Genomic DNA, 16,877 nt, shown 5'->3' with positions numbered 1-16,877 from the left:
AAGAATTATCTAAGATGAATGTTTAGATACCTTTATACTATATTTATCTAGATAAGATAAAAGATGAACAAATTAATTATCTAGATATACATCTAGATAAGTCCGAACACTGATTGTAGTCTGTGATGGATGTGATTAATTTCAATTCAATGAAAAACCATTGTATACAAAAAAAAATTCTGAGGATCGTAGACGTAATAGCAATAACCCACAAGTCCCTGAAATTAATATTTTTCAATATTAGAGAATTATTGAAATCGTTATTTTTCGTTTAAATTTTGTCAAAATTAGAATTTTTAATGTAGGAATATAAAAAATTATTGTGGCTATTGATTATTGATAGGTAAATAAATAATACTCTAAAGTCTTAAGATAGTTTTATGGAGAATCTTAACTTTTAAGTTTTTAAGTTATTCAAATTAAAAATTTAACGAATTTTTATAGACACAAAACAATTTGTAGATGTTCGTGATTTTTACAAAACGTTGTTAAAATAATATAATAGCTTCGAACGCTTATGAAAATAAACTTTTTATTACTATAATTTATAAACGAGATATGACTTATGAGCATTTTTAAAATAGTAAATTGTTTGTACATTATAAAATCCTCATAACTTGCTTTAAAATTAAAATATAAAAAAAAACCTATTTCACTGAATATATTAGTATAATATATAATATTCTTACTTCTAAATTTGGTAATAGGTCAATTCATTCTAAAATTTAACATAACAGAGTTAATTTAATTATTCAGAACGCACTATTTGGTATGTTATAATGCGATAGTAAGATGGAGACAAGGTAAGCGGGTGTGGAGTCCTCTTAAGGCTTCAAGTTTTAACGTCTGTGGACATCGATCTGTCAAGGGCGTCCGCAGGGGGGGGGGGCAAATAAGGACAGTTGCCTCCCCTTGGCTTTTTCTTGGTTAATTATTAAAAACTTTAAAAGTTGAATCGATTGTAGGTATGCCATCTATATACACATTTAGTTTTTTTTATCAAAAAAGTAATAACTTGGTTGACATTCCCACCATTACATCTCATAATATATAAAAGCAACGTTCTTAGTTCTGACGTTCATAATCGAGTGTAATAAAAATCACTATTTTATATTGCATTGGTAATGATTGAGCTTGGGAAAACCATATTCATTTTGCATTGTTTTCCAAATCTATCTACGTGATACTTGTTTTAGGACATACCTACATAGAATTTTTTGATGATTTTAAATTTCAGAGTTAAATTATTTATTAAAAAAATTCAATTTTATGTTATTTAGAATTAAAATGTTACACAATTTTTGCGTTTCCATTATTCAGAATTAAAACGTTATCCAAGTTTTGCGTTTATCGTTATTAAGAACTAAAACGTTATACAAGTTTTGCGTTTATCTTTATTTAAAATAATGTTAATTAAACCTATACAATTTAAAAGTAATAACTAATGCCGGTAGGTATAATGGCCCGGGTACGGATTTAATATAATCAACTATTGGATTATTTGAATGAAATAAATGTTTCTACGAAACCAATAGACCTTTTAAATAAATAGATTTTAAAATATTTCGTTTTGCGTTATTTTTTTTCATTGATATATGTTCTATAAATTTAGTTTTGCGTTATTTTTCGTTTAATGATATTCTATAAATTACGTTTTGCGTTATGTTTTGTTTAATGATAGGTATATAATATATTTTGTTAATCGTTATCTTTTGTTTTGCGGTATTAAATTATTTTTGATTATCGCATTCCGTTATAATTCCGTTTACAAACTTCAATCCTTTTTTTTTAAAATATAATGTTATTATAACTTTGCAAGCCCTGGAATAAAGTAATTTATATATTATTATAACCTATTTACGTGGAACCCTGTTTTAAATTTTTCAATCCTTAGTTATAAAAGTTGAACATTTTATAAATTTTTAACTAGGTACTGAAAATTTTCCTAAACAGTTCAAAACAAATTAAAATATTTTTAAAACTTTATCGTGTATGGAACATGCAAATATAAACCAGTGAAAATTTCATGTATATACGTTCATTTGTTTTAGAGTTATACCAAAAGCCAAAATCGATTTTCTCAAAAACAGATTTTGCGTAAAAATTCCCGTTTTTCCTTAATTTTTCTTTTGTTTTTCACGGCGCTTTTGAAAATTACTAGGAATTAAAAATTTGACCTTTAAACTTTTGACCCCCCAAAGTACCAACTAGATTCACTTTCCTATCAGAAAAGATACTGTTGAAGAAAATCTAAGCATTTTTACTGTCCTAAAAGGCGATGACAGACACAAAAATAAAAAAAAATAAAAAAACACACACATCATTGTGAAATCAATACATTCATGTTCCACTCAGAATCTAAAATTGTGCCAATGAATTTTTAATATTTTCAACTGTTTTTGTAACATTATATCAGGAGCCTTGTGTTAAATTGTCATGCTTTTCTACCCAACAAATAAAATTTTATTGATATACATACATAGAAATTAAAATTTAAAAAATCGAAATTTTCAACTGTCTATTAATAGCTCAAAAAGAGTCAAAATATTTTATGATGTATAGAAAATAAAAACATTCAGTGAAATTTTCATGTATCTACAGTTATTTGTTTTTGAATTACAAGAAAATAACAAAATCGTTACATGAGAAATCGAGTGAATATCAAATGTTGTAAAAATATGAATATCAAACGCTCATAAAAATTTAATTTGACTTTCCTGTAGACATTTTTTTTTTGATAAAGATAGACAAACTTATGGATAATCTTGTATTACATTTTCAAATCTTAGATTTAAAAAGAAAATTTTTATGAAATTTTAGCTAAAAATAATTTGCTACATTTCGTGATTTTCCGTATTTTGTCAAGATTTAAACTTTAAATGCTTATAAAAAAAAAAAACTGTGACTAAGGATTTTTTATATTTTTCAAATGTCAATATAGTAGGAGCCTTGTATTAAATTTTCAAGCTTTTTTACCAAACAAATAAACATTTATTGACATTCATGGAAAAAAGACTAATAAAATTGTAAACTGAAAATGTCTTTATAAACACTAAACTGCAGTTCAAAACAAATCAAAATATTTTTAAAATTTTATCATGTATATAGTCATATAGAAAATGCTAATATCAACAACCAGGGTAAATTGTATGTACCTACCTACAATCATTTGTTTTAAAGTTACACCAAAAACCAAAATCGATTATGCCCGTTTTTCCTTAAATGTTACGTTGTTTTTCCCGGCGATTTTAATAACACTATTGGAGACTTTTAATTTTGACCTCCCAAATACACCAATACTAGATTTTCACTTTCCCATCGAATTAGTAAACAAGATAGCTACTGTTGAAGAAAATCGAAGCAGTTTTACTGCCCCAAACCGTGATGACAGACACTTAAAAAAATAATAAAAAACACACATCATTGTAAAATCAATACATTCAACGCTCAGAATCTAAAAAATGTATAAAATAATAATATGTATTCAAGCATAAAATTGAATAATACATCTTAATTGTATAAGTACTATACCTAAGTGATTATTAATTTTAATAATATTAAATTATAAATTACAATATTTTTTGGTTATTAAGAAGTACCTAGTTAAGTAGTTACCTATAATTATAATTATAAGTTATTTAATTTGTTTTAAATTATTTTTGAGTCATACATTTATAAAGTATTGAATTGTGAATTTTTTATCATGTTTCACAATTTAAAGCAATCTTGCATATTTTCACGAATTTGGCTGCATATTATATGGCATATTTTGACACTTTTTAGTGTGTAAAAATCCACGCTCTAAATTGATAATTATAAAAATATCCCAATGTCTTTGTAGAAATTCGTTATTGCTAAAATATATTGATGCGAAATAGCAGGCTCGGCGGCGGTTCTATAGTATATAGTAATTAGTTATTAGTTATTAGTTATTAGTTATTATATAGTCAGGTATTACATACTTATTAGTTAGTACTCAATGTCCATCCATCATTATTATTGAATGTTCAATATTTTTGTTATTACTTATTTATTGTTTACTGTTAAGTGGATACCTGCTTTAGTGTTGTATGACTAATATCTATAGTTGCCACAATGTTATTAACTTCAAACTGAAGACTTTAAGTTACACCGATATCATATGCATTTGAAATTTGAATGACCTTACAAATTTCAGTGACAATTTTTTTTTATATCGTGTTGTGATTGTTGAGGGCCCCCTCGTTAATTTTCCCCTGGCCTCGAAAAACGTCGGGACGACTTTGATAATAGGTCATAGGTACAACCTATATGGTCAGCGCTTAGAGAGAGAAGTCAGGGGTACGGTAATATAGAGTGAGTGAGAAAAAAAACAAATTGGTAAAATGTATATATGTTCTTTCTCCCTCAGTAATATGGTTGTATGATCACACAGCGTTGACGGCAGGGCGGATTGGAATGCGATGTCCATTAGTTTATAGGTCTATGGGTACAACGGCGAACGGCTATGTCGCTTTGCGTTGGAAATGCGAAGCACAAGTACATGAAACGCGACGCGGTAACACTGCGAACAGGGTCGGCGGCGGCGTACGACTCTTGTTTGCGGGGGCGGCGGCGACGACGCTGACGAGTACGATATTATAATCGGCCGTTTCACTTTCCAATTTCCACTTACCCAGCCGACCATGAGACCACCCAGTACCCAACGGGCCCGGACCACCCACATAGGGCGGGTTCGGTTTGACGCACAGTTGGAATGCGATGGGTACCCAAAACCCGATTCGTCGTATGGCGTTAAGATTTATATTTATATATTTTCGTCGGTCGTTTAAATTATTAAAATTGAATTTTTGGTAGTTTTCCGGTTGAAAAAATCGAAACTTTCCCATGACCCATGAATGCGAGAAGGTGTACGCGAGTGGCAAGCTGTCATACACGGGACAGACACGTGCGGCGGCCTCTTGTTCACCACATCGTTATACGTGACGCATCGTAGGATAGCACTATATTATTATCATATTATTATGCATGGCGATCGTATGACCTATCATCCTACGAAAAATATTATGCAAATCTCATCGATGATAATAATATTATAATAAAGTTATGTCATGCGTTATCAATCCCGAGTCCCGGGCGCTTAGGTTTGGGCACGAACTAAGATAAATTTACCTTAGTTCATGGGTTTGGGAAGCGGCCGTACAATAATAATAATAATATATTAAATAATTATAATGAACACGACGAATGATATCGCCGTGCGTACATCGCAGGCCTCTTTGGTGCGCGCGTGTTTGTGTTCGACGGACGGGTGGGCGGGTGGGCCCGTGCACGACGGTAATAATAATAATAATAATAATTTGATAAAATAAAAACAGCGATAGCGACCATTTGCTCGTCGTCGCGGTCGGTCGTCTTCACTCGTCCGTAACCGATAATAATAATAATAATAATAATAATAATAATAATAATATTATAACGCACGCATAGACGACGACGACAACCACACTGTATTCCGGTGCCTATCGCCGCCGCCGTCGTCGCCGCTTCCGTTCTCGCCCGGTCACCACCGAGTACCGTCAACAGCCGCCGCCGCCGCCGCCGACGATTTGCGCGCGCGGACGACGTCGTTCCGTTTCACGTTTGGCGCTTTAGTCGTTTATCAGACATTGGCCGGACGCTTCCCCGCCACCTCCTCCGCCGTCGATCATTAATCCCGCGCCGTCGACGGGGACGTCCCTCCTCGTGTGCAATGACAGCCGGCCGGTCGAACCGCGTCTAACACAAATAATTTAATATTATTATTCAATCGTCCGACTCGCGTCGTGTCGGTCACTACCGACTGTTCTCCGGTCGATCGGTTGTTTACTTTCTTTCGAATTTAATATAATTACCGACTTTTTGTCGTCGACGACCCGCCGTCCGGTCGTTTTCGTTTCGTCGCTTTTCCATTTTCTTTCGCGGCGATCATGGCTGTCAACGGTACCGACGTCAACAAGGTGACCGTCGTCCTAGGCGCCCAATGGGGCGATGAGGGCAAGGGCAAGGTGGTCGATATGTTGGCCACCGACGCGGACCTCGTGTGCAGGTGTCAGGTGAGAAGAAGCCATGCACGTTACTAATAGACCGTACTAAATCACTGACCGTGATGTACCTATATTTTATTTTTTCACCGTCGATTTCAATATTTTACCCTGTCGAATGAGATTTTGACGGCCGTCCTACAGCGATCGCAACAACAACAACAATCATAATAATAACTTTCAAGGTTGCTGATGCGCGGCAGACGGCTCTATATTTTTATTATTATCTGCATTTTTTATCATTTTTTTTTTTTTCATTTTACCTTCGCGGCCATAAGGTCAACGCGCAGTGTTCATCTTTGCATTCGCACACAGGAATGAGAAACATCAAAATAAATATTTAAATAAAAATCTGCCGTGCAGTGCCAAAAAAATTTCGAATTTTTTTCCATCTCCAATGCTTTGGCCTTCTATTCTTTTTAATATTTTTCATGTCATTGCGTGCCACCAACCTAGGTGTTATTTTTATAATTTTTTTTTTTTTTGTCGCCTTCGTTGAAAAATTATATTTTATTTTATGCAAGACTTGGCGGTCTTGGCTTACTGTGCAATGGCAATGAGTTTTATTACCTCCAACACACATACTATTAAGTGCTCTGTAACAGAATTTACTACCTACTTATTAATTACACTGTCAACCAACCGTCATTAAATGTTTCTTCCTCTTTTCCACAGGTTGCAAAATTTTCCCGCTATTTTTTTTTTTATGTAGTTCACTGTGTCGTTATAATAAACTTCTATTTTTTTACAATTGACGCGTAAAGTTCAATGTATCATTAGCATTGTCTAATGGGATTAAGTATCTTGAACAATTATGTTAGGTACAAATTATAAGTGGTTACCTATGATTTTTCTTAAGCCTTTTACTTATTCCCAATTCTCGTCAGAATGGGTTAGGTATTGGCTTAATATTATAATTAATAGGTATAATTCAAAATTAATGCATTGTCTATTGTTTTAACAGTACCTATCTCTTAGATCAGCGGTTCTTAACCTTTTGTAGATCACGGACCCCTGAAGTTAAATTTCTAGAAATCGCGGTCCCCCTTACCAATTTTTTTTCGAATATTTTTTTTTTTACAAAACATTCATGTTATTATAACCAAAATTATAATAATTATTTTATATAACAAATTACATAAGTAGACATAACAAAACATACACATTTATAATTATTTTATTACAATTAATTTTTTATAAAACCATAATTGAGTACGATCGATCAACTGCACTTAGTGGCAGTAAATATAAGACTGCCGAGACTACAGTGCTGTACGCTATGTACATTTTGTATGAACAAAACAACTGATTATACTTGATAAATATTAATAATGCTATTATTTGGTGTAGAATCTACATATTATACATGAAAAAAAAAATAATAATCCAACAATATTGTAATAATGCATTCATGTCACTTATTGACGTATTTTATGTGTAAAGGCTGCCGCAGACCTCTGACATGAGTATTGGGAACCCCCAGGGGGCCGTAGATCACAGGTTAAGAATCGCTGACTTAGATTATTTAACATTACTTAATTTGCCGACACTACGTTAATTTGTTATTAAATGTTAATTTTTTATTTTAGGGAGGAAACAATGCAGGCCATACTGTTGTTGTGGATAATAAGGAATTTGATTTTCACTTGTTGCCTAGTGGAATTATAAATCCTAACTGCAAATCTGTAATTGGTAAGATATGAATTCTTTTATTATTAATTAATTATTAATTATTTTCTTTAGTTTGTTATGTAGGTACTTGAGAACTATAATACACCAATAGACAATTAAAATAAACTACTTAATGCCCACCAATCTAAATATAATAAACATTTTTAGTAGGTACCCGGGGCATTATTAGCACAAAAAAATGGTCAACACATTCTCTACAAATCATTATGTTGAACCATTAACTATATGTGCAACACTATAAAAAATAAATAGGTATTCCAACAAGATAATGGTATATTATTATTAACAATGATAATCCATTACATTTTGTTTACCTTTCTCGGAAAAGCTCAATTACTTATTTATTATTTTAGTTGAAAATTAACATTTTTCAGTTTTTGCCATTTACTCAACAAATGTTGGACATTTTCCAATTTTATGACATTTGTTTATTAGTACATTCCGAGGTAGGTACAATTTGTGTAAAACTTTTGATATTAAAAATGCTTACTGAAAAAAATAAAAAAAATAGCTATTTTTATAGTGTTATTTTAACTATTAAAACACTAGGTAGGTATTATAATACTAAATAATATCAAAAATCCTAAATTTAGATTATAATCTAGATATTTGTAATTTAAAATTATTTAACTTTTAATAATTTTTAATTTTTAAATTTGATATTGTAACGCCTTGCCACACTGAATTTTGGCGGGTCTGGGTAAAATTCATTAAAAATAAATTACAATAGTAGTTTTAATTGTAGATTTTCTATTAGTGCGTCTAATGGGTAGGTACCTATAATAACAATCTTAATTCATATTTTGTGTAATTGTTATTTGGTATATGGGTAAAAATAGCTTAAAAATGTTTCAAGTATTATGAAACTTTTACTCACCTACTTTTAATTTGACTATTTTACATTAGGTAATTTGTATAATTTTAACATAAAATTAATAATTTGTGTGTTCAAAATATGATAGGTAATGGAGTTGTTATCCATCTACCTGGGTTATTTGAAGAGTGCAGTAAAAATGAAAAGAAAGGGCTATTGGACTGGAAGAAACGATTGTTAATTTCTGATCGTGCTCATCTTGTGTTTGATTTCCATCAGGTACCTGGCCATACTATTTGTCAATACATTAACTGTAATTTTAACTAGTATGTTTCACATAAAATGCGACTTGATCATAGTGTGCCGGGAGGTAGTTTTTGTCAGTGTTACTCATAATAGTGCATAAATAAGGCGTGAAATTTTAAAAACGCTGTTTCTTATTTATTAGCCTAATTTATGAAACACTGGATTTAAATGAAATTGAATACCCGGCGCACTATGATTGAATCGTACTTGATGTGAAACGTAATATAGTGTATATATAACTATTAAAGACTTGAGAACTTATAAAACTGAAAAATAGTCATTTTTATTTATACAGAGTGATTTAGTTTTAAATAATTGATTCATTTTTTGAGTAATATGTATTCATAATGGGTACTTTTGTATTAGTCTGCCTAATTTAATCAACCTATAATATTTTAGTTTAGTTTTATAAGATACTTCTCCTAATTCTATATATTATTATATTATATTATCTATATTTATACCTATATAATACCATTGCTTAAGCCATAGAAACAAAGCAATTTTTACTTCTATGTTATTATTTTTAGGCATTAATAATAACTAACTACCTAGCTAATATACATAATAATGCAATTTATTAAACATAAATGTTGATTCGAAAATAGTTATGATTTATTTTTCATTTATAAAAAGTAATGCCTACATAACTTGTATTCATATAATTACTACAGTTAGAATTTATTTTATTATGCCATTACAATCATTTTTGTATTTGTGTGTGCCAGACACCAAACTATACCAACTAAATTGTTATATTGCATGTCTTCTAAATGACAATTGTTTATAAAGATTTTTGCTCCATGTTGAGTATGAATATTAAATTCTTATTTTGTATAAATTATTATAGCTATTATTGTTATGTTATAAGTAGTAGGTAAACAAGTTTATGAATATTAAATACCCCATGAGAATAAAAATATTTAGACAAGGTTAAAGGGTCATTTTATTGCACACTAATTTTGATATCATAATTATGAATGTATTTATTTATATATTTTTTAAATATAGCAAGTGGATGGTCTCCAAGAAATGGAAAAGGGTAAAAAGTCTTTGGGAACAACAAAAAAAGGTATTGGGCCAACTTATGCTTCTAAGGCTACTAGAAATGGTCTAAGATTAGCGGATTTACTTGGAGATTTCAACACGTTTAAAGAAAAGTTAGTTGAGTTTCTAGTTAGTTAGACAAATAAAAAGTAATTAATTTACAAGGTTTTGTAATAGTTAACTTTGAAGTATATAATATGAAGTATTTATAAATTAATCAAATTTTTTTTTGAAAATAATTTAAACCTATTATACATTTTATATAAAATGTCTTCTTTATTCTTCTTTCTTGCGTCTTTCCTTAAGGTTTTTAATTTTTATACACTTACCTTTATATTTCATTATGTTATATTATGTACCTACATAAATACTTCATTCAAATACTTTATGTTTACCAAAATTGTTAAATATTGGTCAAAAAATTTGAGCAATATTGATAATTATGATATCTATTGCAAGAATCATTATGTATTCACAATAATCTAAATTTAACCTATTTTAAAATCATAATTATATTTCTAATTATATTTATATTTTAAGGTTTTACAACTTGGTTGATATACATAAACGTATGTTTCCATTACTAGAAGTTGATCCAGAAGAAGAATTAAAGAAATATGAATATTATGCTAATGAATTAAGACCATTAGTAGTGGAAACTGTTGGATATTTGCATTCCGCATTAAAAGAAGGAAAACGAATTTTGGTGGAAGGTGCTAATGCAGCAATGTTAGATATTGATTTTGGTAATAACATTATTGATTTCTAAGATATTTGTTTGATAATGATTAAAGTAATTAAATGGTTTTAAAAACTAAATAGGTACATACCCATATGTAACATCGTCAAATTGTAGTATTGGTGGTGTTTGTACTGGTCTTGGTTTACCTCCATCAAGGATCGGTGATGTTATTGGAGTTGTCAAAGCATATACTACAAGAGTTGGTGATGGGCCATTTCCAACAGAGTTATTTGATGTAAATACTTGTTATATACAATATGTTAAAATTTCTAATATTCTAGTTTTATTTTATTTATCTATTATCTAAAATAAGAATTAATTAATATAACTCAAATAATGACATTAGTTTGAGTAAGAAATAATGTTTTTGAATTACATTTAGGATGTTGGTGAAAAGTTACAAACCATTGGAAATGAAATTGGTGTTACAACTAAACGGAAGCGTCGTTGTGGGTGGTTGGATATCCCGCTTCTAAAATATACTTCAATGGTCAATGGATATACTAAGTAAGAATTATTCTATACATAAAATATGCCAATTTATTAATCATTGTATTGTTCAACATCGTATAATAATAAAAATGATGAAATAATTCTATAATAACTCATTTGTACTTGCTTATTTAATTTAAAGTTTTAAAATTTAATAATATTTAAATACTCTAAGTATAGTAATTTATTAAAATTTCAGTATTATATTTAATAATTAGTGTTCAGTTTTAAGCTATAGCAATAACCTATAGTTGTTTATTTTGAATCAACTCTTGAATTAAATAAAAAGTAAAAATGTATCATTTATGACCTGTGGCATATTTTTATTTTTTTTCTATTTAACACTAAATCATTTTTGCATACATTTAAAGAGTAAGATTATGGTTTTGTTATGAAATTGTAGTACTGATATTCAATTGAATCGCAATCATTTGTAATCAACAACTGTAATACATTTTTATAAAATATTATGTATTGAACTTTTTAAAAATATTTTATGATACTATTTGTCTATAAACATACGACATAAATACAGTAGAAATTAATTATTACGAGTTTTAAGGGTCAAAAAGTTGTTCTCATAGTAATCAGTTGTTCATACAGTTGGAACGGAAGTTCATTACAACCAATTAAAATATGCACTGAATTCATGATACAAAGCATTTAAAATTCATTATTATGATTCGGGATTTAAAGGCAAATGTCATTTTTTTTATAACAATAGAAAAATAGTTTTTAAATTAAAATGTGTTTATTTAATTTTTAACATAATGAATGATATTTTTTCATGCCTTTTTTTCAATAAATGCTTTTCCTCTTTTTTTTAATTTGTATTTGTTTAAATATCAATTGACCTAATAGTTTTCTATACCTATCAACGGAACAAATAGTAAAGAAGACGCATTGTCAACATTATGTTTAAAATTTGTTTTAATGGGATTTATTATTGGTGATATTGATAAAGTATTTGGTACGGCAAGTTAATTGATCATTTTTGTACATGGTGATTAATTTTTTTTTTAATACAAACTATTGAAATCAACTGAAATCTATTTATTTTTTTAGTACATTTTTTAATTGCTTTTTATTAAATTTTTTAGTCTTTTTTCACATTTTAAATGCTTTTTTTATTGATTATTTTGCCTTAAATTCTGAACCCTATTCATTACATAGTGTACTCTCGATAACTCGAGAGTACACTGTATAAAGTTTTTCAGCCAGTTAGTCTAAATATGCTATATTGAACTGGCGCTACTTGCTGGGGCGTATTTACATGTTTCTTGCTTGTAAACTTGTAGAAAATGTTCACTTTATTTAACTAAAATATACCACATTATCACTTAATTACTATAAAGTATAATTTAATTCAGCAGGTATGGCAAAGAAATATTCATTAAATACTAAAACAAAATGTTTTAAAAGTTAAAATAAAATATATTAATAATAAATAACAAGATTTTTGCATATATTTGAACTCAGACATGATAATTACTAATAATACTAATTAAATGATTGATTTACATCGACATTTGGGCCTTACAAATGTATCAATTAAATCTTCGCAAATCAATTCTTTGAACTTTTCATTTTATATCATGACCAATTCTAAAAATTTGTTCAACTTTTTATCAGTTTGCATGGATTTTGGATATCATTTTTTCATTTTTTAGGCATGAAAACGATCTCTCTGTTGTAACTTTAGACACTGGTACACTCACAACAATTCTCAATGTTGTGTCGATATTTGGAAATATTTCAATATGTAAAGATTTTTTTCTCAAATACTTGCATAGTGTGATTGAAGTTAAAATTACCTTTGTCAATATCACTATTCAATAAACGAGATTGCAAATGTAAACATTCTGATGAAAAAGTATTGTCCAAATCATTTTGATGTCATTTTTAGTTGTACTTTGAATATATCATAAAACATTTTGTATGACTGTTGTCTTTTCTCAAGTTCATTATTCATTTTATTAATAATAACTTAAAATGTTTCTACACAAAATTTAGCCACACCACTTAATTCTGTTGGTTGTTATTTTTTTTTTAAATTGTGTAATAATGTGTAACTGACAACTGTAAAGTGTAATTTTTAATTATTTTTGTCGAGTTGTATCACCTATAGCTTTAGTTTCATATTCTTTAAAATTATCTCGAGTTTTTTGTCATAGATTAATAAGTAATGCATACATTTGAGAAACTTTATCATTTCCAATTTCAACACATTATAATTGCTAATTTGACACCATAAGTATTCTCAAATCCCGAAGACGGCGATAAGAAACTATAAAAATTATTCCTATTTAATTCATAACCAATGTTATTGTGGTTAAAAATTTAAAAATAGATATCCTAGCTATTGCCTATTAGAATATACATACCATATTTTATAATAACAGACAACCTGAAAACGTATATATTTTAAATATGACTGAGTCAATAATAATATATACAATACATACCGTCCATATTAAGAAAAAAATTCCCTTAAAAAAATTGCTTCAGTAGGCACGTGCTTATAGTGCCTGCACATAAATATGCCACTGGAAATTTTTAATTATTATAAACTTGAAAACACCAAAACTTGTAGAAATCTTGTTTATATAAAACACAAAATTAAAATACAATTATATTAACTAATAAGTAATGCATAATACAACTAAAAATTATGGACAACATTTAATGCTCATAGCAATTGGAAGGTCAATAGTGTAGTTTATTTTATTTACTCGTTAGAATCGAGATATCTTTTGTTTTGACCATACTCGCTGTAAACATATCTTTTAATGGACTCCTGCCGGGACTTAGCATTTTGCCCGTTATAAACAGTATCCCGTTGTACTGATATCTGTTGTATGTTTAGTCCTTGAATATTTGAATAAAATAAAATAATAACAATGTTAATCTTTTTAACATTAAATAATTAATTATTATATTACAATTTTAGAATCTGTTTGACCAAACTTGACATACTAGATACTTTTGATGAAGTAAAAATTGGAATTGAATATCAGTTAAATGGAAAAGCGCTCAACTATTATCCATCCAGTTTATTTGAACTCTCATCCGTTGAAGTATGTATAATTTAATAATAGTATTTATTCACTTTTACTTTTAAATATTAGAAATAATTTGTATTTATGGACGTGTTTATAAATTTACTTGTTTAGGTTAAATATTTAACTTTGCCTGGTTGGAAAACTAATATTAGTGGCATAAGACATTTTGATAACCTACCGGAGAATGCAAAGAAATTTGTTTTTACTGTCACAGAACTCCTCGAAGTACCAGGTAATTTAATTTTTAGTTAAAAAAAAAATTGTTAATAGATTAATAGTCACATTTTATTTATCTAAACATTTAAGATCTATACAAAAGTTATGTTAGTCAACATGACATTAAAATGTCATGTTCAAGTTTTTTTTTATGAACTATTAAAAAAATTATTGTTATTATTATTTGAAAAAATAAATAGCTTAAGAGGATGTCAGCGCAATATTTGTTTTCTCTCAGACCCACATAGATAAAACACTTTCACTTAGAATCGGTTTTTTTTATAATTTTTGAGTTATTTTAAAATAAATCATCTAATACAAAAAATATAGAGAATAATAAATTCGAGGGTATGACATATTATCAGCTTTATATTTTAATATTATTTGCCTTGTATTCGACTTAAAAAATAAATAAAACATTTGTAAATTTAAATTTTCTTTAAATTGTTTTTGAGACAATATTTAGGCAAATCTATGTCTTACCCTCAAAACAATTATTCTCAATTGTTTTTGTAATGTTTGATTTTACTCAAAAAAAATTATTATGTGTAAATGCGTTTTTATCTATGTTGCACGTGGGCCAAGGAGAGAAAACAAACCGTGAGCATCCTCTTAAATAATATAAGGTATTTTTATTACATGTGTTGTAAATATGTTATTTTTGACAATGAAAAGTCACTTACAAAATATTATTGTACTAATTTAATTTATAATTTTATTTCTTTCATAGTGTTTAATTGAAAATTAATTTTATTGATAGTTACTATTAATATAATTATAAATTATACTGGTAAAAACAATGATAAACTTCTGACTGAAATACTGTATTAACATTTATAATAAAAATTATATTTTTTTTTTTCAGTTAAATGGGTTGGAGTTGGCCAAGGAAGAGAATCAATGATTAATGTTGATATTTGATTTTTTCTTTTTAAATATTCACTGAATAAGCTTAATTTGATCAAGTTATTACTCAAGTTGGTAAATGTTTAAAGCACAAATTACATTTTTTATGCTCTTAAATTTCAATTGTTGAAGCTAATACAATTATTATACAATTCAAATATACTTCTTTTAGACTTAAACTTTTATCAAACTAGTCAGACTAGTAACTTGGACCAGATAAATAATACAGACAATAAAATCAGAGAATAATGTATATTTCAAATGTGTATTTTGAGTTAAGTTTAAAATTACAATTTAGATAACATATAAAATGTAGTATAATAATGGCTTGAATACTTATAAACAAAATTATAATTTATAAAACATCAGAATTAAGTATTTCTGTTTTTATTTTTAAATTAATAACCATTGTGTATTGTTGTCGTTTCAATTGAAAAAAGTTGCACTTAATATTATTTTCTTTTGTGAAAATTAACTGGGAAAATTCTTTTTGGTAATGAATATTTTTTATTTTATTTTCTTTTATTTTTATAATTGTAAATACATCGATTGTTTTCCATGTTGTTACATTGTTAAACATATTTAAGCAAAAATAATATTTCTTTATGAATGTTATGATGTATACTTTAGAACACAATTAAATATTTTACCACACATGTATAAGCTGTTGTTATTTTTTAATTTTGATCAGATGTCCAAATTACATGTAATTTATGCTAATCATTTACTTTTTAGCTCCTCCATAGTGTTACCATCTAGAGCAGTGGTTCTTAATCAATGCGTCGTGTATTACCTTGGTGTATGTCGCCAAAAAAAATTGTTTATTTCTAATATACATGTTCAAAGTATAAATATAAAACATTATTATGGTGTTATGATGTGATGTTATAATGTTAATAACCAAAGGAAAAGAATTGTGAAGATAGTCTCATCCTCAATTTAAACATAGGTTTATTATTGTTACTTTTTCAAAAATGTATTGAGCGTATCACCATTTTTATGGGTCTAAATTAAGGTGAAGTCGTAAAAAAAGGTTGAGAAGTACCTACTGATCTAGAGCAACAAAAAAACTGCTGCTCAAATCTATGAGTAGTGTGCAACACATTTCCTCTCCTCTGGTATATTAAAGGTATCATAGTGTATGTTTGTATCGTAGACATATAAATAAATGGACTGCGCTTAGAGAGAGATATCATGAAACCGACAATGAACGAGAAGATAGGAACAGTTGGGGGCAACCATGGAGGAAATAATTTAATACTCAAATTATTCCATATTATCGACTGTTATACCACTACCACGATTAAAAATCCACGACCACAATATTATAGGTACTCTCTCCCGTTGGTCTCGCTGCCGGTTGGCTGCACCGCCCGGCATAGCGACGGCCGGCATTCCGAGCGACAGCTCCCTTTTTTTCCCCTCAACCGCCGAATCGTCAGATACCCCCTCTGCACGACTGAACTCGACCGACTTCGCCACTTCTCGTCACTTACCGAACACGACCTTGACCTTGCTTCGCTACGACGGCGCGACTG

General features: G+C 28.7%; 1 protein-coding gene across 2 annotated transcripts; it reads left to right on the top strand.

The window, feature by feature from the left end:
- The first annotated feature begins 5,491 nt into the window (after window positions 1-5,491).
- LOC132935375 (adenylosuccinate synthetase) lies at window positions 5,492-16,214 on the top strand. 2 transcript variants are annotated; one of them, XR_009663233.1, is made up of 11 exons: window positions 5,492-6,074; window positions 7,652-7,754; window positions 8,717-8,847; window positions 9,886-10,034; window positions 10,462-10,667; window positions 10,744-10,898; window positions 11,046-11,170; window positions 14,106-14,232; window positions 14,329-14,449; window positions 15,299-15,414; window positions 15,512-16,214. XR_009663233.1 is itself a non-coding variant. In XM_061001908.1 (10 exons), exons 1-10 carry the CDS (start codon window positions 5,949-5,951, stop codon window positions 15,352-15,354), a joined length of 1,299 nt encoding a protein of 432 aa, XP_060857891.1. In that variant the 5' UTR covers window positions 5,493-5,948; the 3' UTR covers window positions 15,355-16,214. The 2 variants fall into 2 exon arrangements, 1 of the variants encoding a protein (XP_060857891.1); XM_061001908.1 differs by having other exon boundaries at window positions 5,493-6,074; window positions 15,299-16,214.
- Window positions 16,215-16,877: the final 663 nt, after the last annotated feature.

The sequence above is a fragment of the Metopolophium dirhodum genome, chromosome 1, assembly GCF_019925205.1.
Source record: "Metopolophium dirhodum isolate CAU chromosome 1, ASM1992520v1, whole genome shotgun sequence".
NCBI classification, from domain to species: Eukaryota; Metazoa; Arthropoda; class Insecta; order Hemiptera; family Aphididae; genus Metopolophium; species Metopolophium dirhodum.
This window is presented reverse-complemented; position numbering and strand designations above follow the sequence as displayed.

What these genes read in the sequence shown, in the direction of transcription:
- LOC132935375 (XM_061001908.1), top strand. Translation starts at nt 5,949, where the DNA reads ATGGCTGTCAACGGTACCGACGTCAACAAGGTGACCGTCGTCCTAGGC. An exon ending in AATGTTAGATATTGATTTTG is followed by an intron (nt 10,668 to 10,743) that starts GTAATAACATTA and finishes AAAACTAAATAG; the next exon opens with GTACATACCCATATGTAACA. An exon ending in TTGAACTCTCATCCGTTGAA is followed by an intron (nt 14,233 to 14,328) that starts GTATGTATAATT and finishes TTACTTGTTTAG; the next exon opens with GTTAAATATTTAACTTTGCC.